The sequence below is a fragment of the Balearica regulorum genome, chromosome 2 (assembly GCF_011004875.1).
Source record: "Balearica regulorum gibbericeps isolate bBalReg1 chromosome 2, bBalReg1.pri, whole genome shotgun sequence".
NCBI classification, from domain to species: domain Eukaryota; kingdom Metazoa; phylum Chordata; class Aves; order Gruiformes; family Gruidae; genus Balearica; species Balearica regulorum.
The window spans coordinates 133,061,347-133,086,765 of record NC_046185.1 but is presented as its reverse complement, the minus strand read 5'-3'; the positions used below and the strand labels follow the sequence as shown (position 1 = coordinate 133,086,765).

At 39.8% G+C, this 25,419-nt stretch overlaps 1 protein-coding gene across 1 annotated transcript; it reads left to right on the top strand.

Annotated features, from left to right (window-relative positions):
• Positions 1-996: 996 nt before the first annotated feature.
• On the top strand, positions 997-25,419 carry KLHL7 (kelch like family member 7). Its single transcript, XM_075746016.1, has 11 exons — positions 997-1,340; positions 5,662-5,764; positions 6,362-6,455; positions 7,631-7,755; positions 10,182-10,357; positions 11,789-11,963; positions 13,369-13,511; positions 18,732-18,972; positions 21,903-22,104; positions 22,394-22,491; positions 24,137-25,419. The coding sequence occupies exons 1-11, from the start codon at positions 1,221-1,223 to the stop codon at positions 24,418-24,420; spliced, it is 1,761 nt and encodes a 586-aa protein (XP_075602131.1). The 5' UTR covers positions 997-1,220; the 3' UTR covers positions 24,421-25,419.

Sequence of the window (25,419 nt, the reverse complement as noted above, 5' to 3'; positions counted from 1 at the left end):
ATTTGAGATAACAGGCTATTACCACGGCAAAGAGAGGTGTAGGGTTCTCATTTTTACTATTATATAATAAAATCTGGAAAGTCGAGTGGCAGCTGCGTCAGGTGTTTATTTCAATGAAATACAGGCTACATGTGTTAAAATTCTTACAACTTCCATGTAGGGATAATTATTAGATGGCAGAACCACGGAATATCAAAGAAAGTCCATCTTATTAAGGCTTACCATAAGGTACATGATATCAGGAACAAAACAGCCCGTTCTTTTAACAACGCAAAGCCTCCTTTATTCCCCGCACAGATCTCTCTCCCTTCAAGTCACGGCATTAAGCTGTTCAACACCTTGTTATCTATGGAATTAAAATTTGAAACGTCATACAAGCAGCAAATTTCCACTAAAACACAGCTTTGACTGTCACAACCCTATTAAAAAAATGGGGATAGAAGCACCAGGTATTTGGCTGATGCAGCTTCTGGAAGAGGGGTGGATGCAGCCACCAAGAAAGGGAAGAGGTTGCTTCTGGTTCACGTTCGTTTCCCTTCTCAGCCCACGCGACCCTGAGACACGCTTCCACCTTGTCGAGGGAGGCCGAGGTCCTTCAGGCGGGAGCTGACAGGGCCTCCGCCTGTCAAGTAACTTCCCGCCCCTTGCGAGCACACAGCGAGAGCCGACACCCCGCCAGCCTCTCGGGCAGGGCACCTTCAAACCCACCCACCCCCGCCCCGGACACGGCAGGGTCCCTACAGACACGCCAGACCTGGGCCCCCGGGGCGCTCCCATCACTGACACGCCTCGGGCATCCCCCAAATCGCGCAGGGCCGCAACATCCGCCGCCTCAGAGCGCCGCGCAGCACGCCACGCGCAGCACGCCACGCCCCGTCCCTTCCCCAGCAGTGCGCACGCGCATCGTGCCACCCCCCACCCCCGTGACACGCCCAAGCCCCTCCGCTCTTTGTTTATCCCGCGTGGGGACCGCGCGCCGGTCGATGGCGTCAGCGCGCCTCGCCCCGCCCCCCCGCGCGAAGGTTGTTTCCGCCGCGGCGAGCGTCCCTCCGGCGTTGGCGGCGCGGCTGGGGCGGACCCGCTGCCCGCTCCCCGGTGCCGACCGTCGGGAGCCGGTGGTCCGTCGCCGCCCGGCAGCTGGCGGGCGTCGCCCCGGCGGCGCATGTGCCCCGGCGGGGGTGGCGGGCCGTCGGTGTCCGCGGCGGTGAGGGCGGGGGAGCATGGCCGCCCCCGGGTCGGAGAAGAGCAGCAAGAAGAAGACGGAGAAGAAGCTCGCCGCCCGCGAGGAGGCGAAGCTGCTGGCGAGCTTCATGGGGGTGATGAACACCATGCGCAAGCAGGTACGGTGGCGGCGGCTCCCCTCCGGCCTGGCGGGGCCTGGGGCTGCCCGGCGGCTCCGTCGCGGGCCGCGGCGGGGGGCCCGAGGCTTGCGGTGGCGACCCGCGGGCGGCCCCTCATCACCCGCCCCCCGCCGCCGTGTGAGGCTCCCGCGGAGCCGAGCCGAAACGCGCTCGCCCGTGTAAGCCCCGTGCCCCGGCGGGGCTGCCTGCCGGTGCCGCTGGAGCCAGTGCTGCCCCGTAGGCAGGTCCCGCCTCAAGGCTTGCCTGGGTTTGCCCTCCTTCGGGTTCGACTGCAGCGAATAGTCCCACCGAACGCGCTCGGGAGGACGGAGCCCGGGGGCAAGTCGGAACGCTGAGTCCGTGGGTTTCTCCGGTAAGCCTAGGCCACCGGGAAGGTAACTGAAACGCAGCCGTATGCCGACACGACGAGCGTAACAAGTTCAGACTTTATTTGCAACGGCTCGTTGTTGGTGCTGAAGGCAGAAGACACGGTGGATCTGCTTCCTTACCTAGTAATACCCTGCCTGCGTTAAGGCAGAAGTTAAGCTGCAATTGATGGCCGAGTATTCGCGTAGCCCTTTCCCAGCTGAAACCTGAGGGGCGTAAAAAGATGGTGATGCTGAATTTTAACAAGGAACTCTTCTCTGAACAAATCGACTGTGTAACCCCATGAACAGTATCAGTATAGTGAAGCTGCGGTGGGAGGAGAGGCAGGACTGGAACCATGGTTTGGTTTCACAGGTAGCGCTGCTTCTTGCGCTTCACGCTGAAATACATCTGGCCATCTTGCTAAGAAGCCGGTGGCAGTATAAGGGGCTGGTGGCCTCATCTCTACAAATTCTGGCCTTTTGGGCTGATCAGATTCTTAGGTCAATAGTCTAATGCTTATTAAAGATGACTCTTCTGTTTGCCAATAGAGCAAGAGCAGTAACCAAAATTATACAAGTGCATTTCAGTTGAGCTGTCCAAACTGAAAGAAATGCTGATTTTTTTTAAAATTCTTTTTTCTTAAAAAGGTTAAACTTCTGGTACAAGAGCAGAAAGATTATCTGTGTAACTCCTTGCACATGAAGAAATCTTTTTCTACAGAGGAGGAGCTGGCTTGATTGTGATACTTTGATTCATTTAAAAACAGTGATGTGAGGCTAGAATTGAAGCTGACTCTGAAGCCAGCTGTTCAAGAACATCTGGGGGCTTTGTACTTGGCACTGTCATATGTTGTATCTTTTAGGGTTTAGCTGCTTGTCCCCCAGTGTTCATCTTGCCAAAGGCTTGGTCCAGCTTTAAATGCTGTGTTCGTCAGCAGTCTGGGTCCTGGCCTAGCAAGTGATATCATACTGTTGGTTCTGCTTTTCCCTAGCACTTCAGCCCTGTTCTTCTGTCACTAATACACAGTCAGTTGTGTGGTCTGCATACATCATTTCATGCAACTAAGCTCCTATGTATGAAAAATGAAATTGGTTTCAATGACTTCAGGTAGTAGAGTTGAGACTTTAAGCCTATGATTTACTTTTTCGATGTAGGCTTTCTGTTTTAACTGGGTAAACATATCCCAAGGTGTAGCTGAGTTCATAACTTGGCTCATCACTGTTTAGCTCATACCTCTGTCATTGTTGACAAGGGGATGCCAGATGCTGTTATGCTTCGTAAGTAGATAGAGGAAGTATTGCTCTCCCGTAGATGTACGTACAGCCCCTAGCACAGGGAAATCGCAGTGCTTTACCATGTTGCTACTACAGTATATAGCACAACGTTGTTGTTCTGTGCAAGTACCTCATTTTTCAGTAGAGTGCCAAATGTCATCTAGTTATGAGTTACTCTAAACAGGGAGAGAGAGGATCAGGATTAAATGCTGTGAAATCTGTGTGTACTTGCAATTCAAATTTTAAAATCTGTTATGCCCTGGGAGGTGCAACTCTGAATTTCACCTGTTACCAGAGTTCCTGGAAACTTCTAATCTGACTTGGGATGATGGCTTTGCATATCCCACCCAGTGCTGACGGCTCCAGAAATTCTTGCTTAGTTCATTACACTCATGCTCCTTTTAGGAGTCTGTAAGAGGAGGTTAACTATTACTGATGAGGCAGGGAGAGGTGTGATTATATAGGATAAAATTAAGAAATCAGCAGGAGCCAGAGGAAAATGTCCTAGTTCAGCTGGTTAGTTGTGCTAAAGTTTAAGATAACTTATAGGCAGCTCTTTCTTCACGTATTTTGGTAAGTCAAGAACTATGCTGTGGTTATGAGACCACATGATAAGTTTAAAAATTTCCTGTGATGGGAATAGCAATGTGCATGCAGAGCACTAGCTATTTATCTGCACTAGTTTAATGATGTAGGAAAATGGGCTGATTGAAAAGTACAGCTAATTTTAAAGAGGCTGCTTCTTGCGTGAGCTGGGGTCTAGAGGCAGCCTCCATAAGTATGGGAGTTTAAACTACGGACGTTCCTGCACTTAGTACTGGGAAGATGTTGGGGGCAAGTATATTTAGCGCATGGAGGACTTCTCACTCATCTCCAACATGAGATGGCCCACGTTTGTGGGGTTTACAGAGCTCTTTGACAGCATGCGCATAAATCCTTTGTTGCGGCTGAGTGGAGGTCAGCCGGGAGTGAAGTAATTGAGAATGAAGCTGGGACAGAGTTGCAAGGTGTTGCAACCTGTTATTTGGAAGATGAAGTGCCCTAACGCAAGCTCACGCTGAGGTGTGTCCTTTGGTTGATGTAATGCCAGTCATCTGTTGCCTCATTGATGCGACTCAATGGGTCCTTCTAGAAAGTACAGAAATCCTCAGAAGAGCAATAGTTGAAATGGAGCAGTCACACCCAGAAACATCACAGGGAAAGAAATTAAAATGATGGTCTGGTTTGGTTGACAAATACTTCTTCTCGCACCCAGAGAGGCCTTAGAGTATCTGAGGGACTTCAAATGCTCAGCTGAGGCACTAAATCTATCTTAGAAATGCAGCGTGGAGTTCAAGCAACAGTTGCAAGTCTTAGCAAAGCTCAGCCACAGGATTTTATGGTATCTTGTACTGCTAGTTTCTGACACTTGTTTTGAATCAGATGTGCTAGGAATTTCAGCTTTGAAGGATTTCCTCTGAAACTTTTCTCAAATGGTCTTTTTTTGTTGTTTCAATCCTAAATATCTTAAAGCTACAGATGTACAAAGGAAGCTGTATGTCACCCCCACATCTAACTTTAATTAGAACTTTTTAAAAAATGTGTTATTTATATTTTGTCCAATGCATAGTTCTGAGTGTCCTTTCCTTTAAGAAAATAAAAAAATAAAAAGGTTTATTTGAAGAGGCTGCATATATGGATTATCAGCCTTGTTAGGCTAAATAATATTGTCTGCATGTGGAAAACATTCTCAGATTGTTGTAAGCAAGTATATATTCCCTGCAGTAGAAATGTTCTTTTCTGGGGTAGTATTGGGATGGGTGTAGGTAGGAGTTTCTGAAAGCAGTTCCATGAACTTAAGGTAGTAGTCGAAAATTAATTCCTGCTTTTAGGAAGCAGTGCTGCTCAGTTTTTCTTTCTTAATAAAGAGGATGTTATAATTATCTGTCATATGATGTGCATTTATTTTAGTCAATGTGTGTTTAGAAGGGATACCATTTGAGAATCTATTCGAATTATGTGTTTAACCCAATCTCTTACTCTCCTCTCACATCTCTTGTCAGCTTTTGTAAGTATTGTCACTGCAGGGGAGAAACTAACTGCTTACATACAAATGAGAAACAAAAATACTTTTTTTGTCTGGAAGTTAGTTGCTCATCAGGTGTGACCAGTCAAACCCTTCCATAGAAGTGATATTTTTGGGGTATGTTTTCTTAAAAATGTTCCATTGAGTGCTTTGAACTTGTTTATCACTCTTCACTCCAGCTGGGTAATATGATGGCAGTCTTCAGATATGAGGTTCCTCTGAGTGTTTTTGAAAATCACCAGCTGAGTACAGAAGAGACACTGATGGATGAAAAGGGGGTAATATAAATGCAGCCCCTGCTAGATGCTGCAGAGCCAATGTTATTGGAGGCCGATGTAAATGCCACAGGAAAAAAATGAATCAGAGTTCATATGTTATTTGTGACCATCCTTAAGGTACAAGTTGATGGGTAAATTGAACTTTGCTAGTTCTCCAGGTTACTGAATTTAACTTTGACTTTCAGAAAATCTTTTTATTACAATAATAACCTTGAGTTGTGTGGATTAAGAAAAGTGATGAATTTCCATAAGCTGTTTTAAAAACATTGTTGAAACATTTTCCAAAATGCTGATCTTTGTGGGTTTTTGTTTGTCTGTTTTTTCCTCTGATTTAGAAAACTCTATGTGATGTCATTCTTATGGTTCAAGAAAGAAAGATCCCAGCTCACCGTGTCGTGCTTGCTTCAGCCAGTCATTTTTTTAACTTGATGTTTACTAGTAAGTCCTTTCAAAATTGATTGATTATAAACTTCTGTGATGATAATCCTGTTAGACTTGTGGCTGACAAGCTGTTTATGAAAATGATTAATTTCAGGGATAAGTAAAGCGAACATTTCCTCACTTTGTGTCCTTCCATTCATCTCTGTTCACCCTTCCCCTCAATTTCCCTTTAACTCTCTTCCCTTCAACGAACTTAGTCCTGTGTCTGGATGTGGGGAGCTTGGAGCTGTCTCTGTTGTTATCAGCTTCAGTGTGGAAGTAGCTTTTGACAGTGTGGTGTGTGTTTCCTGGTTTTGGGAATGCTAACTTGGCAGTCTGCACTGCAGTCAACAGCATCTATGGCCTTTTCAATTTAATACAGTTTATCATAATTTGCATAATACAAGCACGCACACACACACCAGTTGTCTTGTTTGTCCCACTGCCTTCTTTCTTTCCTGACTTGCATTAGTAATCCTGGGCAAACAGTAATCAACTGTGTGTGGTTTTTAGCGGGTTCCCACTTTGTATAATCACTTTATTTTCTCCTATTTGCAAAACGTACAATAACTAGAGTGGCTTATTGATGTAGTTTGTCTTTCAATCTTTTTGCAGCAAATATGCTTGAATCAAAGTCCTTTGAAGTGGAGTTAAAAGATGCAGAACCTGACATTATTGAACAGCTTGTGGAGTTTGCTTATACTGCAAGGTAGCTTTGTTATTTAAAACTGACACTTCTTCTAGGAAGCTTGCCAGTTGTAAATGATAAAATCTTAAAATAATGCTATTGTGATTCATCAGGTTTGTTACCATTATAATTCTTTACTTTGCGTAAAGCCTGATATGACTAGACCTTCTATCCTTCTTCCTTTTTATTTAATCAGTAGGAAGCCCGACAGAGTAAAGAGTGGTAGTTGTCTCCAGAAAGCAATTCAAAGCACTTCAAGCTTTTAACTTCAGTGTTGGAGTCAAATGATATTTCCCATTGTTCTGAAATTCAGGCCCTTATTGATAAAAACAAAGTTTCTCTGTGATAGCTATTGCACAATACCCTTTGCAGGAGTTATACCTTTACCTCGGGACAGGCAGGGTAGATAACTGCTCTGTGAACAGCACTTCCTTCCTATCTCAGGTTGTCCATGTCTGTGTTTTTTGGTTTGGTTTGGTTTTTTTTTTTAACAGAGCTGGTACAGATGACTAGGATTGTAACAGTACTTAATTGGCTCTCATGATGGATGGCTGGCCTGCCTTTCATCTTTGTACTAATGGGATTAATGCTCCTTAGGAAGGCTTTCTCCTCTCTTTGAGGGGAATCTTGTATACTCCATCAGTGGTGAGAGACAGTCAGTGTCAGCACCCCAGCCATTGCTGATGCCTCCCCTGGTGCCCAAGCCCTTGTCTGTGGGCTCTGTGCCTTCTCTTGAGTCACTGTCAAACTGGTTGTTCTGCTTGTGCACTCAGGCAAATCAGCCAGAGCAGTCTTGACAATGAGTTTAGAGAGATTTTTGCTGATGCCTGTTTGGGAGTAGGAGACTGACAAAACAGAAAGTGAACAGAACCTTTTTTATGTCAAAGTGGCTAATCACACAAGTCAAAGCAGTAATATAGTATTGCAGAGGGCCTGTGTTAAAGGCTTATTCTTCAGGATCCAGGACTGTTTATTCTTTGCCCTTTCTCAGTAAAATTGAGAAAGTGAAAACCATTTGGGAAGACTGTGAAGGGAGGACGTGTCTTCAAACTGCATGAGAGAAAAATGCTTGGGCAAATAGCAGGGAAGTAATTTTGCTATTTATGTGAATTCATGTAAGCTTTGGGGTTGGTTTTTTTGACTACAACAAAGTAGGTAGTTTTAGCGATGCTAATTTTGTACCTTCTGTTTTGCAGAATCTCAGTTAACAGCAATAATGTCCAGTCTTTACTAGATGCAGCAAACCAATATCAGATTGAACCTGTGAAAAAAATGTGTGTGGACTTTTTGAAAGAACAAGTTGATGCTTCAAATTGTCTTGGTAAGAGAAATGCAGACTTAAATTTACTTCTAATTTTTTAACTTTGTTATTCCTGAAAAATAGATAGTATTGTCTAAAATACAGTAATATTTGGCTAAATCCAGGCACATAAAAATAATTTTTCTCTGAATCTGAACTGTTGTCCCTTGCTGTAGACAAAACAGTCTGGCAGTTGTCTTTGCCAGTATCAAGGCTGCTACTTCACTAGGTCTTATCCCAGCTTGGCAGCACCCTGCAGCTTCTTGTTTGTTAGAGAACCTCAGCTGTTTATTAAGGTGGGGCATTCAGTTGCTGCTGCTGTATTTGGAGACAGGATTTGACAGAGTTGTAACTTCTACAAAACTAGTGTATCTTCTAAAAATATGAACAGGATAACTTTAGGTTACTTTTGGTTTTAGTTGCTCTTGATTTTGACTGAAATCCATGAATGTTATCTGGGCAGATTTAAGTATGTTCTCTTAAGTATGTGAACTTGGTGTTAGAGAAAAGATAAATGACAAGTAGAACTAAATGCTTTTTTATGCTTAAGATTTGGTGCACTTCATCTTTAATCTCTGATTAAACTTGTTTATAGGGTTTCCTATTGGCATTTGTCATATAATTCTCCTAGTATCATCTCAGTCATGTTATAGATGTTTATAATATCAATAGAAATGTTTTGCAGAGTATCTGAATTAGAATGATTCAACTGACACTTCAGTACAGGACAGCTGTGGCTCTGGAACAACTGCTGGAAGGAAGACCTTACTCTCTAAGGAAAATGCCACTTATGCTTGCTTTGAGGCGTATTCTCTCCTGTGTTTTGTTAACTAGAAAATTAATTATACTCTCTAACACTTGTATATTTGCTAATTTATAGCAAAAAAGGGAGATAAACATTAAATCATTTTTCCTCAAGGCATTGCTTACAAGTTGAAATTTGTTCTGTGCGGACTCATAGGCAAGTTCACAGTTCATTAAAAAAGTGTCTTTGAAAGAAACCATGGCTTATTTTGAATCTCTTGAAATTTTGTTAAGAGGTCATACACTTGGATAAAATGATAAAACTTTGTAGTTTGCATTTTACTACTTAGGAGCAGCTCAGGCTAGTTGCAGCCCATGGGTTGGTGAGTTGCTTCTACCCCAGCTGCCATCTCCTTCTGTGGAGGAGGAAGACTGTAGCATGATGAGCAAAAGTTGCTGAAAAGCTCTGTGCTTACCTGGTTCCCAATAGGAAGGCTGGAAATGGTGCTTCTCAAGAGCAGCTGCTATTTATGCCTTTGTGCCAACCTTCTGCCCTTGCAGCAGCATCAGCTTGACATTTTTGTGTTGGCCTGCAGCTGACTCTCTATATAGGTCACAAAAGTCCCAGTTCACTGTGACTCTTGAAGGAAACTTGGCCTGGTTGGTGACTCCTGCTGCATGAGCAGCTGTTGTGGTTTAACCCCAGCTGGCAGCTAAGCCCCACGCGGCCGCTTGCTCACTCCTCCCTGGCAGGATGAGGGAGAGAATCAGAAGAGTGAAAGGGAGGAAAAACTGGTTGAGATACAGATGGTTTAATAGGGAAAGCAAAAGCTGCACGCACAAGCAAGCAAAACAAGGAATTCATTCACCACTTCCCATGGCCTGGCAGGTGTTCAGCCATCTCCACGAAAGCAGGGCTCCATCATGCATAATGGTGACACGGGAACATAAATGCCATCACTCCAAATGCCACTGCTTCCCTGTGCCTGCCCCCCCCCCAATTCCCCTAGCCCCTTATATTCTAAGTATGACATCATATAGTATGGAATATCCCTTTGGTCAGTCTGGGTCAGCTGTCCTGTCTGTGCACCCTCAACTATCCCATTGGCAGGGCAGTGTGAGAAGCAGAAAAGGCCTTGACCCTGTGTAAGTACTGCTCAACAATAATGAAAACATGTCTATATAACCAAAGCATCTCTTTCAACACTGTTTTCAGCACAAATCTAAAACATCGGCCCATACTAGCTACTATGAAGAAAATTAACTCTATCTCAGCTGAAACAAGGGCAGCAACTCAGGGGAGGGCATAAAACCTGGATCCAGTTTCTCAAGTTGTTCTGGTTAGACTTTGTTATTGTGATAAGGCTCGGACTTGGTTATGGTACTGGTATCTGCTTCGTAATGAAGAAAGCATCAGTGAGGAAATAACGCTGGAGAAATCATTAATACAGCAAGTGCTGCAGGTCTGACTCTTCAGTTAGTTTGGTAGGGATAGAGATCAGAAGCTTGTGTTCATCTTAGTTTGTCTTGAGTTGCAGACGAGTTATGACAGCATGTGTTTTAAAGAAAAAAAACAGTATGGTAATGTTGAACTGGGACTCCATGTATCTCTGAAATTACAGTAATTTTATTCTACTTTAATATATTAAAGGTAATGGCAGTTCAAGTTTGTAAAGGTTTTTTTTGTAATTTTTCCTTCATAGGTATAAGTGTGTTAGCAGAATGCCTAGACTGTCCAGAACTGAAAGCCACTGCAGATGACTTTATCCATCAGCATTTCACTGAAGTTTACAAGACCGATGAGTTTCTTCAGCTTGATGTTAAGCGTGTGACACATCTCTTGAACCAAGATACGTTGACAGTGAGGGCAGAAGACCAGGTGAGATCCTGGTTTCATACCAGCTAAGAGCACTGAACTTCACAATCTTTTTTTAATCAATAACTGGTCGAAAGCATTTCAATCACGATGTTCCTACAGTATATGATGTACATAGTGCTTGTTAAATTGTAGTATATAATGTGCGTCCTAGCTTGGTCAAAAGCAAATATTAACAAATATCCCCATTTCAAGTGTGGTTATTACATGTCTTGTTTCAGCAGACTAGGAAGAAGTGAGTCATAAAGGGAGTAAACATATTTACGGTTAGCAAAAAAAAGAAGGTAGCTTTAATTACTAGCTGGCCTTTTTTTCCCCCATATGCAACTAATGTTTCTGTTGATGAAGGCATACAATGTTCCTGTCCCAGTAATTCTGTTGAATTTCCTTAGCTGATGGAATTGAGCCTGAAATATACTTATTTTTATTCATTTCTTTACTCTCCCTTGCTCCCTGGTCATTTTGCAGGATTATAGCTGAGGTGGCTTAGCAGTCCTGAATAACTCTAATTCTGCCATTAAATGTCTTTCCATGTTATATCTCAATCAGTCACCACTGATCACTGTGATCACTTTCAGCTACAGGAGTAGGTATTGACTGTGCTATCACTTGTAACAAAATCAGTACTGATTCTGAAGTGGCAGCATAGTAGATAAGCTTGCTATGTCTGAGAGTAGCACTGAAGTATCTTAGTACATAGATAATATTGGAATTTTTGTTTAATTTCTTCCTGACCCAGAGGACAATCATAAATAGAGCAGATTTCTTGGTTACCTTCCCTGTGCTGTCCTCCCTGTCCCCTAAGAAAACCCATTATATTCTCCTGTAAAGAGGAGATGGAGAGGAGGCTCTCTGGTAATACAGCAGTCTGCAGCTGAAAAATTTAATTTAAATGGTACCCTAAGACACAATAGCAATACATTTGGATCTCTAACACTATGATTTGATAAAAGAAGCAGTTTGTCAGCTCAGGAGACTATATCAAGTAGAAGCTATTTCAGCATTTCTGGTGAAGTAGTACCTGTGTTTGTGGCATGGAACTTGAAGCATATTAGTCTTAACCTGGTACAGGAGTTACCCACATAAATGTGAATTGCAGATTCATGCTTCCCATTTGGAGGAAAAGGGGGAAAAAAGAAGCTAAATAGCAGAAGTAGTGGTTTGGTTTTTTAAAGTCTGTAGATGGGTTTTGTTCTGTGGTTGTGTATTTATTTTACCTCATGACTGAGCATTGTCTTTTCTTTGGTGTTTAGTTGTTTTTGGGGGGGGGGTTGGGGTTTTTTTGGCAAGATGGTAATGGATCCCCGCATAATAAAATGTTAGTGTAAGTTATCTTCCAACAGGCAGAAGAATCAATTTGAAGTGTTAAGGTTTCATTATTTGTCTTACTATGTGATGTACCTTATCCTTTTCTTTACTTGTCTCTTGCTTAAGGTTTACGATGCAGCAGTCAGATGGCTGAAGTATGATGAGCCAAATCGCCAGCTGTACATGGTTGATATTCTTGCTAAAGTCCGATTTCCTCTTATATCAAAGAACTTCTTAAGTAAAACAGTTCAGGCTGAACCACTTATTCAGGATAACCCAGAATGCCTTAAAATGGTGATCAGTAAGTTGACTTCTAGCTGAAATCTTTAATCTTCTGTGTAATTAAAAAAATGCTGTGGAATTTTTGAAAATTGTTTGCTTTAAAATTCTCTGACAACATTTTCACATTAAATTCATCTGACTTGTTTCCTCTAGGATGCTTCATTTAGTTAAAGTTGGATTAGGAGATTATCATGTAAATAAAACCCGGTTATGTAACAGAGTGTGACTTTCATTTCTTTTCTCCTAGCAAATTACATGAACTCCATGACAAGTAATGGAATAGATATTTTGTAAATGAGTTGTTAGGGTAATTGGAAGTGTTAGTGTGCCTTTGGGACAGGCTGGTAACTTCAATATTGTTCATATGTGAATAGAAGAAATACTTTATTCAAAACTTTGACATATTACAAAACTTCCCTAAGCAAATTAGAATGTTAAGCATATGTTGCACTTTTTTTATCTCTATGTACTGACCGTTGAGCCTACAGACAGTTGCATTCTTAAGGTGCAGATGAGATAGGGAATAAGCTTCACTTTTTAGATGCCGTTTGTGAAATTTTATCATATAAGAAAGAAAATCTTAGATGTTGATAAATATTCTGGAAGGAAATTTTTTCATTTTGGTAGTGGTTAATTAGTTGGCTTCATTTTAGTATAGATCTAAAACACGGTATGCAACTGTTCTCCTCCAGTCAATGAGCAAGATTCAAATTAACATGTTGGTAAGTATTTGCTGACCATTGACATCTTAGTCATACTACTTGTGTGACATGGAGTTAGGTGCATTGTTTAAGAAATAAGGATTCTTCTTTGCCTGGTTTTAGTGGCTTGTAATGTTGCTATTTTTTGTGGTCTTTGGAATGTTTCTTAGGAGAATGCATATTTTCATACACTAATTGTAACTAATATTTTGCATTGTCAAGCTAAGAACAAAAGCGATGAGTTTTCATGAGGTACAATATGCTAGAAATGCCTTCCTTATTAATCAGAAATTGAGAGGTGAGGAGGCGGGCACGGTTGACTCCTTGATGCATTCAAGTCCCTTCTTTTAATGTTAGTATTGTCCTCTTTAGGCTCTGAGTTCTGCTGTTCCTTTTGCCTGATTCAGTGCAACAAAATTAGTTGCTTGTTAATATTGGCTAAATGAGCCGATTGATAAATCGGTATATAATGTGAGTCCATGTCCTATTTTCACATGAAGCAGGCAATTTGAAATGGGATGTAAACCTGGATGTACGCTCCCATCCTCATGTGCTGCTGTGCATTCTTCCCTTTTAAATCAAAGCTGTATAGCTGTAACGTAGAAACTTGGTTTCCCCCTTTTCCCTCCCTTCCCTCTCCTTCCCCCCCATCCCTGTCTCTGAAACGTTCCTTTCCATGTGTGAGCTACACTGGGTCTGCAACAGTTGTTGTCTTCCTTCCAGGTGGGATGCGATACCATCTACTTTCTCCAGAAGACAGAGAAGAGTTGGTGGAAGGTACGCGGCCAAGAAGAAAAAAACACGATTATCGCATTGCTTTGTTTGGAGGCTCACAGCCCCAGTCCTGCAGATATTTTAATCCAAAGGTAATCGTTACCTCAGAATGCATTAAGATTCACTGTTTGTAATCTTACGTGTTTTATTTACTGATGATATTAGCTAAGACCTAATGATCTACAAAACGGTAGTAGGAAGGACGTATTCCCTGCCTCTTGGGTATACAGTTGAAAAAGTATCCTTAATCAGGTATTTTCAAGTATGTGTACCTAGATGTAAGACTTCCTTTTGAATAGAATGATTATGTGTTTGTTGATTGGCAGTATTAGATACGGAGTTCTGATAAATCCATCTGAGTTGAGAATCGATTGGTATGTGCATCCCACAGCTGGAAATAAATAAAAGGTCACTGAAACATCGAGTTGGTTAGGAATATATAAGTCTGTGTACGTGTGCATGCACGTATGTGTTCAGAGAATAACTCCAAGCAATTTCTTTTTAGCACAAGTTAAATTATTGGCTTGTATGTTAGCATAGAACCCAGTTTCAGAGTGCAAAGTGTTTTTTCAGTGAATTTATTATAAATATGCAACCACTTCTAAATCCCAATGGCTCACAGTTTTGTTTGCTCTTAAGAGTATATAAGGAGAAGAATTGGGAGCGAAGTATTCTGTGAGTGGAAAGAGTGAGTTTCTACAAAAAAAAAAAAAAACTTAGAGATGGCCAATTTAGAGCAAGCAAGCTTTGCCTGAAATTTGTTTCCATGTTTCCTGAATAAAATCAAGCCACAGGAATGGTGTATATTTTAGCTATGCAGACTAGATGGTCTAGAAACATTAGCTGCATGCAGAAGGACTATGCCTACTCTGTTTTACCAGGCAAGGATATGCAGTAATACAGAAAAAGTTGTTATAAATATCAGGGCTCTCTAAGTTATGAGATCACATACATGTAATACTTCGTTGCAGAAATTCTAGTTGTTCGAACTCGGCATATTAAATGCTCGTTATAATTTTAAACAGTTTTGTGTGTTATCTGTGTGAACTTTGTAGTCAATGTAAGCCTTATCAAATCTAATTCAGAATAAATGAGCCCTTGGGATGTGTTTTGAACTCATTGTTCACATTCCCTTATGTAAGACAAAACTGAAGCTACTTTATTTGAGCACCACTCGAGCCTGGAAAAAACTACCGGCCTTGCTGACTTAGAGACATTAATATGTATTTTTCTTGGGAATTCCAAATTCCTAAATAATTACCACCTTTTCCTTCAATACACTTACTCAAGTAAGATAAGCAATATCCTCCTTCCAACTAGGGGTGAGGAGGTGAAGGGAACAGAGCAGATAATTCTTTCCTTTCCAAGGTCTGAATTGGGAAAACCTTTGATCAGGGCATTCCTTTTCAAACAGTTACTCTGTTTTGGCATTTTAACAAGTTGTAATTCACTCAATATGCTCTGATCTTTTGCTTATTAGAAGGAAATCAGATCAAAGTTTCTTTCTCTTAACCTCCAGTTACTTATATTGCAACAAAGCTAATTTTAGGCAGGATGAAAACTAGCTTTGTGACTTATTGTCCCAGTCATTAATTGGCAATGGTATTATCAGCATAGAGTACATGTGGTCTCTTTACCAACCTAATTGATAGGTGAAATTCTGTAAGTGCCTAATGTCAGTGGTGGTGAGAACTCAAAAGATGGGGGTTGTTGCTTCATCACTCAGTTTATAAACTAATACAATTCCTCCCCAGTTGTCACCCTGTATTTTCTGAAAACTTAATCTTGTTTGAAAAATAATAATCTCAGTGCATGCTGAGTGGGAGCGACAGGCAAGGACTCCCAACTAAAAGGAAAATGATGTATGTAGTTAGGTGATCTTTGGCCAGACCTAAACTATAATATTACAGACACATCTGTTTTGTGGACATAAAGTCATGTCTAAATAAGTCTACGTGAAGCATAGGATAAAATAGCTCATTTTTTTTCACAGACCATTTGCCCAGGCATAACACCAAAACAGAAGTGAGTTTAGGAGAAATTTTTCAGAACTGCCTCTTGATCAAGCTTTATGGCCTTGCATGTGAATTAATGGCAGGGGGGTGGGTGGGCAGGCAGGGAAGGAGAAGGAAAAAAAGTGGGTAATTGGAGATCTTGATTCTAACAAGCATGTCTACCTTGAATGTCTTCCTAGAGCTTATATGCTTTCTTGGGTATACTTAGCTAGCCTGTCATGACTTGTTGAATAGCTTTTCCTTACTTCATTCCCAATTCTTAAGTTATTTAAAGGTCCTTTTCTGGATGTTTTGCTTGAGTATCTGAGTTTGATCTTTAAGTGTGACAGTAGCTGCTTAAATGCAACAACCCAAGGATCTAGAACCCCTGTTGAATTAGCATCACGTGCATGCAAAATAAGAGTGCGATATAAGGCTCCAGTGCTGCAAAGACTCAGTTGTGTTTAACTCACTTTAATTAGTCTCATCAAAAGATGATGGGAGTGTTACAGAGCAGAGAATTGTTTGTCTGTTGAACTGATTGAACAGTGACCTAGTCCTTCATTTTTGATTTTAACTGAATTCAATACTTTAATTAAATTCTTATGTCAGCTAAAGAAACAGTTCAAAACAAAGGTTATGTTTCTCCTGAAAATACTTTCTCAGCTGAGTGATATAAATTTCAATAATTCTAACACTATAAAACTAGTGCAAAATTTTTAATTTTCACTGATTGCATGCAAAATTAGTCTCTAATGTTGATCTTCACTTCCTTGTTGTCAAAAAGGGTTCTTTAAATAAGAATGGATTGGATACTGTGTGTTATTTGTTGAGACTTGTTAACAGTATTACTTTAAGTCTATATTTGTTGTCTTTGCACTGTAACTGATATTTCTATGGGTGCATATACTTCATCAAGAGAGCAAAATGATGCAACAGGACAGATGCAGACAGGCATAAAACTTGTGGAGCAATCTGGCACTATTTTCAGTAGAGATGTTCGTTTTCAGAATACTACTAAAAACCCTAGATGTCCTGTTAACGGTGGTGGGAAGCATTTTCTTACTGAATTTTCCACAGAATGTTTTAATTCCCCCCCCAAGTTGGGAATAAAATACTTACTGTTTTATGAATTCTTGATAAAAATTTATACATGACTCTCTGGGATTTTGAGGCAGCAATATGCTTATTATTTTGAAATTGCTGTCTCTAGTGACCAGAAACAGTTGGAAGTTTTAACTTTTTTAACAATGCAACATCCAGTGATGGCAAATGAAAAGTAATTGATGTCTGGCATCACTGTTTCTTGATGATTAAGGGACCCAGCGTAGCTTTTATGAGGAGATAGAGCTGTAGTCTATAAGCTATTAGTGGGGAGGTTATCCATATTAGGCATGTCTGCTGTTTTCCCTGACAAACTTGGAAGAGGAGGGATCAACTGAAAATGAGGGAAAAATCTTGAACAAAAGGAGGTACTTTTTCATGTGGCCCATAACTGCATGTGCCATTCCTGTCACAGGATCTTGTAGGTTCTAGGAGTTCAGATAGTTTTAATAAATTATTAAATTAATTCATGGAAGAGAAAAAAGCCTTTCAAAAACTATCAAAAACTGAAGATACAGCTTCTGCCTCTGGTGTCCTGCATCACAATTTGTTGAAAATCAAGATCAGCAGGGAAAGTGTCACCATATACCTATCTTATCATTTCTTTCCTTACTCAGCCCCCCAAAAATGAGGCTTGCCACTGCCCACGGCTGCGTGGATCTTGACTGTGGCATAAAGCAACTCTTCTGCATAATTCTTACATATGTAAAATGCATAAATTTAAATCAGTTTGATGCGGTGCAGACTAACACTAAAGAGCATTACAAGAGAATGATGTAAATTGCCTCCTGCTGTAAGAGGAGGATACTGCTGAGTATGTTTGGGTTATGGGAGGACCTATGGCTCTTCAATTGATAAAGGTGCAGATGAAATGCTAGCTATGAACTGAAGCTGTCAAAGTGGGTCAGATCACAGCCCTCTATAACAGTAAAGGAAAACAGGATTTTTTGTAAAAGTGCCAGAAGTTTGAGCTAGAACATATGTTGATCTTGCACAATGCACTAAGACATTTTCTTTCTTAAGATTTATGCAGCTATTTATTTTGCCATGCTGTAGTATGGCTTTCCTTTCTAGGATGCCCCAGGACCTGTTTCTCACCATAAAGGGCCACATGCACCTGCCAGCTCTTCTTGATATGGGGGATGCTACAAGAAAAGATTGTAAGATGTTTTGGACTATAACGTGCTCTGCCTCTCTTTCTTTGAACCCCCATGTAGGAGTCGCTGTTCTTCCTCATTGACCAAGGTGTTTGAAGTATGTCCTTGCTAAGAAAATGTACTGATGTAACGTCTTGTGTGAACCATTACAATGAAGGTCATTCAGCAGGTTTAGCTAGACCATCCTGAGGTGACACAGATAACGGTTAAGGTCCCATACTTTTCCTGTTCAGTATAGGATACAAGCTATGCTCATGGAATATGTGAGATGCTATTACTCAAGGAGTGTTTCTTGTGCTGTATGCTATCCTGGTCTGCCATCAGTTGCTGAGTTTGGTGTTCTTAAGGCTTTGGGTAGTGTTACTGCCCATGTTTGATACTTGCTGGTTTTGCCAATCCATGCAAAATCAGTTTCTAGGCAACATGACTGCCAGTATTTGTGATGGAGCATTACTCAATCTCTCATACTATCAACTGTGGATAGCTATAGATCATTTGTGTTTTGTAAATTCTGTAAATAAGCTTCTAGTTGTCATGGTAATAAAGTATGTATCAGAGCTTTTTAACTGAGTTGCTTGTCAATTTGGATATTATCTTCTTTCTCCATTGCCTTTGTTTAGTACATTCTGTATTTCGTTATTTTAGAAAGAATCTGTTACTATATGTAAGATGTCTTTTTCCATTCCTATAAAAGAAAATGCAATCCTACTTTATTGATCACATGCGTTGTTTCTGATGTGATAGCAGCAGGAGGTCAATTCTGTTGGAAAAAAAATAATTGTTTTTCAGGGAAGCTGTACTGGGTGCACACAGGGAATGAGGAAATAGAAATTGATAATATCATGGTTCATTGCAGCTAACTATGTCTGTGTCTAAGAGAATTTTTCAAGAGTACGCCTGAGGAGTATTCTTCAATAAACAGTATTCATGTTTGTTTTGACAAGGAACTTTAAAACTGACCATATCTAAATCTCTCTGAAAAGCTCTGTTTGAAAAACACTCGCTGTGCAGGTAAGTGTTATAATCTATTAGACATTACCTGTTCTTTGTAATGCAGGATTACAGCTGGACAGACATCCGATGTCCCTTTGAAAAGCGCAGGGATGCAGCTTGTGTCTTCTGGGACAACGTAGTTTATATTTTGGGTGGTTCCCAGCTCTTCCCTATAAAGCGAATGGACTGCTACAATGTGGTGAAGGATAGCTGGTATTCCAAGCTAGGACCTCCAACACCTCGAGATAGCCTTGCAGCCTGTGCTGCTGAGGGCAAAATTTATACATCTGGTGGTTCAGAAGTGGGTAAGACACTAAAAATCTTTAAAACAAACAAACAAAAAAAAAGCGCAAAGAAAGATACCTGGAAATTTTTCTGGTTTTTGCATGACTGTTGAAAAGAAACTGCACGTTGCCATGTTAGCCTAATGAGTTTATTTTCCCATATTTAGGATTTTATCCTCCCCAAAATCCAACAATCTATTTCTGTTGTGTTTTTAAAATGGTTTCACTGATTGAAATGTAATATTTACATTAATTAGAGCAAAAAGTACACTGTAACTCTAAGAGTTAACTAGGGACAAGCAAGTATATTGTGGGAGTCCCACTCTACTCTTAGCTTACTTCCATAAAGCCACAAAACTCATTGTGGTTTAAAATTTTCTGTGATGTTTGGCCAGAATAGCTACATTTTGACAATGGCATTCCTTGTATAGGTTTGGTCTAATGAGTTTTTTAAGGGGGGAAAAAAAAAAGGGTGGGGAAAAAAGCTTTTAAAACTACTGCTTTTGGTGGTGAAGTCATACTTGGCCCTGTAAAGGAATTTGTCCAATTTTTCTGTCAAATGACAGAAGTTATCTTCTGTTAGTTTATTTTGTTGGTTTGCTTCATTAAATGGAGAAATACTACTTTAGCTGTTATTACTCATTATTGTTTTCCTTTCCCCAATAAAACTAGTGGGTGACCTATGCTATGGTGTTATAGCAACACTTTAAATTTTGTCTAAATCTGATACATCATCACCAAACCCAAAGCTGGCATGTAGGTATGCTATATCCATAAAAATACAGAGCTTTAAAATAAGCTGTGTTCTGGGGAAAAAGAAAAAGACAGAAAGGAAAAAAAAAAAATCACAAAAAACCCAAACCCTAGAGCCAGAGAGAAATTTTTTTAGTAGATCCTCTTGAGTTCTGCCTTGCTGCAGAGGGGGGACAGCAGAGGAAAAAAAAGGTCATAATCGGTGCTTAACATTGATAAGTCACTTAACATTACCTAAACGTCACAACTTCCCATTATCTGACTTCTAAAATATTTTAGAAGAGGGCTAATTAGCAGCAGATTAGACAGTTCCTAGCTGCCACCTAGTGTGGTAAGTGTGAAATAGCATCTTTCCCATTACTTGAAAAAGACTTCACTAAGACTGCATTGGGAAACGTGGAACGCTACAAAATCTCGTAAATCTTCCTAGTTTCCCACATGTCACTTCATGAGGAAGTATGATACGAACTTTGATTGTACAGTTTATTTTCTAGTACATTGTAGTTAGTTAATACAACTGTAATGGAAATTTTAATTTAGGAGTTTTCTTTTAAACCTGCCCTCACATTGCTGCACATTTTCACTTTGCTTTCCATAAGTAATATTCAAGTATATAGTAAAAGCTAAAAATTAATAAGAGTTTATTTTGCCTGTCTTTTTCTTCTTTGGAATCCAGTGCTTGTTTGGAAAGGTCTGTTTATCCTGAGTCTAGTATTTTCTAATTTGCAGCAGGCAATTATGTGAAACCATTAATCAGAGAAAATGTTGCAGTGTGTTTAGCTGTAGAGAAATCTAAAAATTCCCTGCTATTTGCTTGCATTGCTCGAAGAATTTGGAAAACAAATTACTGTGCCACTCCATTACAGAAAACAGGGCTTGTTTCCCCTTTTTGATTTGATGGGAGTACTGTTTCATTTGCAATAGCTAGCAGAGTTGAAAGCTAAACTTACTAAATTCTTCTACTGTACTTAGGTGCAGGAAAAATATTTAACATATACTCACAGCATACTGAAAATGGAAGCTTTTCCCTTTTGAAAAAAAAAAAAAAAGACATTAAAGTCCGTTGTGCTGTATTTCCCATGGATGAGAATTTCTGCAACTTCAAAGCAATAAGGATGTGTATTTACATCAAGGAAAAAAATATGTTCCACTCTATACAGTTCGTGATACTGATAATTACATGGTAGGGTAAACATACACAGTTTATAGAAGTCTGCCCCTGTATTTTGGGTCTGGAAATGTAGCACTGTTTTGAGGATTCAGATCCCCAGCTGGTAGAGAGTGTTGCTAGTATGACACGATTTTTAGAAGTGGAAAGCCAAGGGAAGAGAGGCACAAGAAAAGGCAGCTTTAACTGTTCTAGGTGAATATAGCTATTGAAACAAAGGGAAGAAGGATCCTAGAGTTTTTTTCTAAGAAAGTTGTATCCAGCGTTCTCTGCTTCAGCTATGGTTCAGCTAGTTATCAGAGCACAAGTCTTTAAGCTCCTGTCTATTCTCATTAGAAAAATTGGTTTTGATTTCAGTAATAGCTTTATTGGCCCTTCAGGGAAGAGTACATAGACCTTGTGCTTCCAGAAAATAGGTATCTGCCAGTCCCCAGGAAGAAAGTAAAACGGTGAGGGCTAGCTGTTTTGTGGTTGCTAATAATTCAGGAGTATGTTATAACATAATCAAGCTATCTAATTCCAAAGGCAACAAGTATTCTGGGAATTGGGCAAGTCACACCGCTTACAGAAGAAACTCATGTGAATGTGTACTAAGTTTACAAAGCTGGTTTCATCTTCATATCTTGAAAGGGAAATATATTTCCAAGTAGTGAGACTAGCATGAGATGATGACAATATGATTAGTAATTTATATACATCTCTGTTCAGTGTTTATCTCCGGCCCTCCCCACCCCCCCACCCCCCAAAAAAAAGAATATCCTTATCATTTATTCTTGCTTTCAAACACAAATAGCAATTTTATAAACTTAATTGCTTATTTTGGAACAAAACAGTCAAAAGAATTACAAGTATGTGCTTTCTGAATAGTCCTAAGTTCCAAGTTGGTTAGTTCTGCTTTTGGAGGTGGGAAAGCAGCTTGCCCTTTACAACTAACAAATAAAGCATCAATTTCATAATTACTGTTAGACTCTTCTCTTGAAAGACAACCCTAAAAATTAATGCCACTTTGGTGGGTTTCTATTTTTTTAAGGAAATTCTGCACTGTATTTATTTGAATGCTATGACACAAGAACAGAAAGCTGGCACACCAAGCCCAGCATGCTGACCCAGCGATGCAGCCATGGGATGGTAGAGGCAAATGGTCTCATTTATGTTTGTGGAGGAAGCTTGGGAAACAATGTTTCTGGAAGAGTCCTAAATTCCTGTGAAGTTTATGATCCAGCCACCGAAACGTAAGTATTGTATCAATTCTGATTATTTTTGGTGACTTGTGGCTTTGCTCACTCTGTAAATAACTAAAATGTAGATTAATAGGAAGAATTGTGGGTGGTAAGAAATTTTCCTGAGTTAAGCAGTAATAAATCAGTTAGTTGTAGTTTTACTTAAAAGGCAGTTTTTCTTAAGCAGCCTTCTTCTGTATTTCATTTTCCTAATACTAGGTTTTATTTACATACTTTATGTTTCTTTTCCAGGAACTAAACAGTGAGTTTTCCTGTTTTGTTTGATTTTCTTTTTCTCCAGGTGGACTGAGCTGTGTCCAATGATTGAAGCCAGGAAGAATCATGGGCTGGTGTTTGTAAAGGACAAAATATTTGCTGTGGGTGGACAAAATGGCTTAGGTACTTCAATTCTATTAATTCTCTAGCTGGGCACACAAGGTTTAATGGGGGGCTTTTTTCTTTTGCAAATAATTCATTCTATTCTGCCTAGCTGAAAAACTTTGAGCAGTACCATAAAACATGTCCTGTTGTTGTCGCATCGTCGTTGCCTGCTGCCTTTCACCTCCCTACTTCACTGTATCTTATTTTTCAGACTTTTTAGTAATGACAGTACTGTCAAATTCAGATATGCACTCATACTGTAGCCCAGTTCTGCAGTAGTTAATATGGCTAAACCAGTCATCTGAGAAAAGATAATCTTTTTTTTTTTAGTTCTTATGTATTTTGAGAGATGTTACCATTCTTTTAAGAGAGGCAGGTAAAGGTGTAGCCACTATTTTGAGAACTTCAGTCTAAAGACTTAAACCTAGTCAGCTGTTCTAAAGTGGTGGGAAAAATGAGAATTCTTTTGACTGCCCTAGTTTTGAAATATGACTGAATGTCACAGGCAGGTCATTTGTGATCTGCCTATCTCCTCGTCTTTAAAACCAGAATAATAGTTTATTTCCCAGGAGAATTGAATTGTAATTACACAGGGTTTCTGAAGTGCTTTTCAAAATGGAAAATTCTCAGTGATGAGGCTTATTAATCACTATTTATGGTAATTGGAATATTGATTTCAGATTAATGCTATTTTAGAATATAGCTTGTATTTAATTAGCTACTAAAACTATTCCCGCATGAGTGATTCCTAACAGGGAAAAAATCAGTAGATGCATTTTTTGCACAAACATTTTATCAACCAGTTATAGCCAGAGCTTCCACTTTGCAAAATGTTAGTGTATTTGCTGAATGTTCATTTCAGAAGTGTGTACTATTGAACAAATAATTTAAAGTATTATTTTGCTGTTCATATTCTGTGGCCTGATTATTTGTTCTTACTGTAATATAACAAGAAAGAGTTATATCTGGGGTGAGATATTTGTACCTCTTAATATTGTATAAAGGTTTCTTAATCTCTCAGATCTAATTGGGACTGGAAGTGAAAACTCTGTGACTCATATTGTTAAATAAGGGATAACAGGTTGTAAAGTGTAATTATTAGCCTGTTTCATAACGAAGCAAATCTTAGTAACAAAATCTACTTTTCTCTAACAACTTTTGATTCCCTTGGCCCTTTTCAAAGGGACTTAGGCTTTTAGACTTCAATGATTTTAATATCATAATGAAGAGAGACATCCTCTATCAGTAAATGACCAATTTAAGTAAAGGTACTGGTGACACCTCTAGAATAAAATGCCCTCACTATAGGGAAGTTTCAGGTGGATTGCTGAGTTTAGTCACTAGCCACAAATCTGTAAGAAATTCACGTTGTTAGTTCTTCTGTTCATGACGTAACACGTTAGAATCTCTGGAAAGTGTATAATGTGAAATTTGTTACAACGCATCTCACTGTGTCTTTTTACTTGTTTCTATGTCTGTATTTATAAAAGGGTAAACAGCTAGTTGAGAAACCCGTGGCCTTTTCTTGAGGTTTTTTTTTTTATGGTAGGATTTATGTTTCAATCTGAACCTTGAAAATAAAGACTAAGTTTAATGAAGCATTTGTATGTTCAGTCCATATGGTATAATGTAGTAAGCAGTTATCTATTTCGTTGCTTTGTAGGTGGCCTTGATAATGTAGAATATTACGATATCAAGATGAATGAATGGAAGATGGTGTCTCCAATGCCATGGAAAGGTGTAACAGTGAAGTGTGCTGCTGTGGGATCTATAGTCTATGTCCTGGCTGGTTTTCAGGGTGTTGGTCGATTAGGGCACATTCTTGAATATAATACTGAAACAGACAAGTGGATAGCCAACTCCAAAGTCCGTGCTTTCCCAGTGACAAGTTGCTTAATCTGTGTTGTAGACACTTGTGGGGCAAATGAAGAAACTTTAGAGACCTGAAGACCTGTCTTCATTCTTCAAGGACTTGGGGAAAGATGGCTATTGGTGCTTTGCTTCCATGTTTTACTGAATCTTGTTAAATGGAGTAATAGGAGAGACATGCAGTCTTTCAATTTGTATATACAGCATATTGTATAACATGGATTTTGTCAGGCCCATTTTCTTGTCTGTTTTAAGAGATGGGGATGTGTTTTGAGAATCCACTTATCTAGCTGACTGAGATCACATGGCATCTTCCCTTAAAAGGACTCTGTGTGTGGCCTTGTCAAAAGTAGACCTAACCCAATTATTTAGAAGAAATCAAAGCATTTGATGAAGATAAGATTTCTGGTTAAATGACACTTTACTGAGCTCAGTTGCAGAGATTCTTCATTTAATAAAGGTGAGTAAATGCAGCTTGGGTCATGAGAAATATGAGCAAAAATCTTTCTCACTTATACCTACCTGCAGAAATGTTACTAGGATGCTACATTCTAAAAATGAAGATTTTTCTTCCTCAGGAAAGAGCAAGGACAGCAGCATAATAAAGATTCCCATGGTGAATGGGGATAGGTTATACAGCTTGCTAGATTATGATAGCTGCCCTCTTCCAGTGACTTTCTTCCATCATTTGCATGACTGCGTATCAATTTATAAAGTTAGACAGGCCATATATATAGATTAGAGAAATACTTTGCTAATGACATCTCTGGCATTTTGGGGAGCTTTCACAGAAAGACTTTCACTTTTTTAATTATACTGAGGTAGGGGGACGGTGGGGGAAGTCCACAATAATTGTGCACTATAATTAGCAAGTTGGAAACTTGGGATTAATTTTCAATATATCTTCCCAGGCATCAGACTGTAGATACTGTGGATGCCAAACCATTAGCAAAGATGGGAATAGGAATGGGAAAGCAAAGTCAATACAACAAATGTATTGATTTTCTTCTTGAAAATGACTGTTTTTAAAATGGCATGAACCAAGTCATTAAAGATACTTTATAGAAGTCTTCTAAA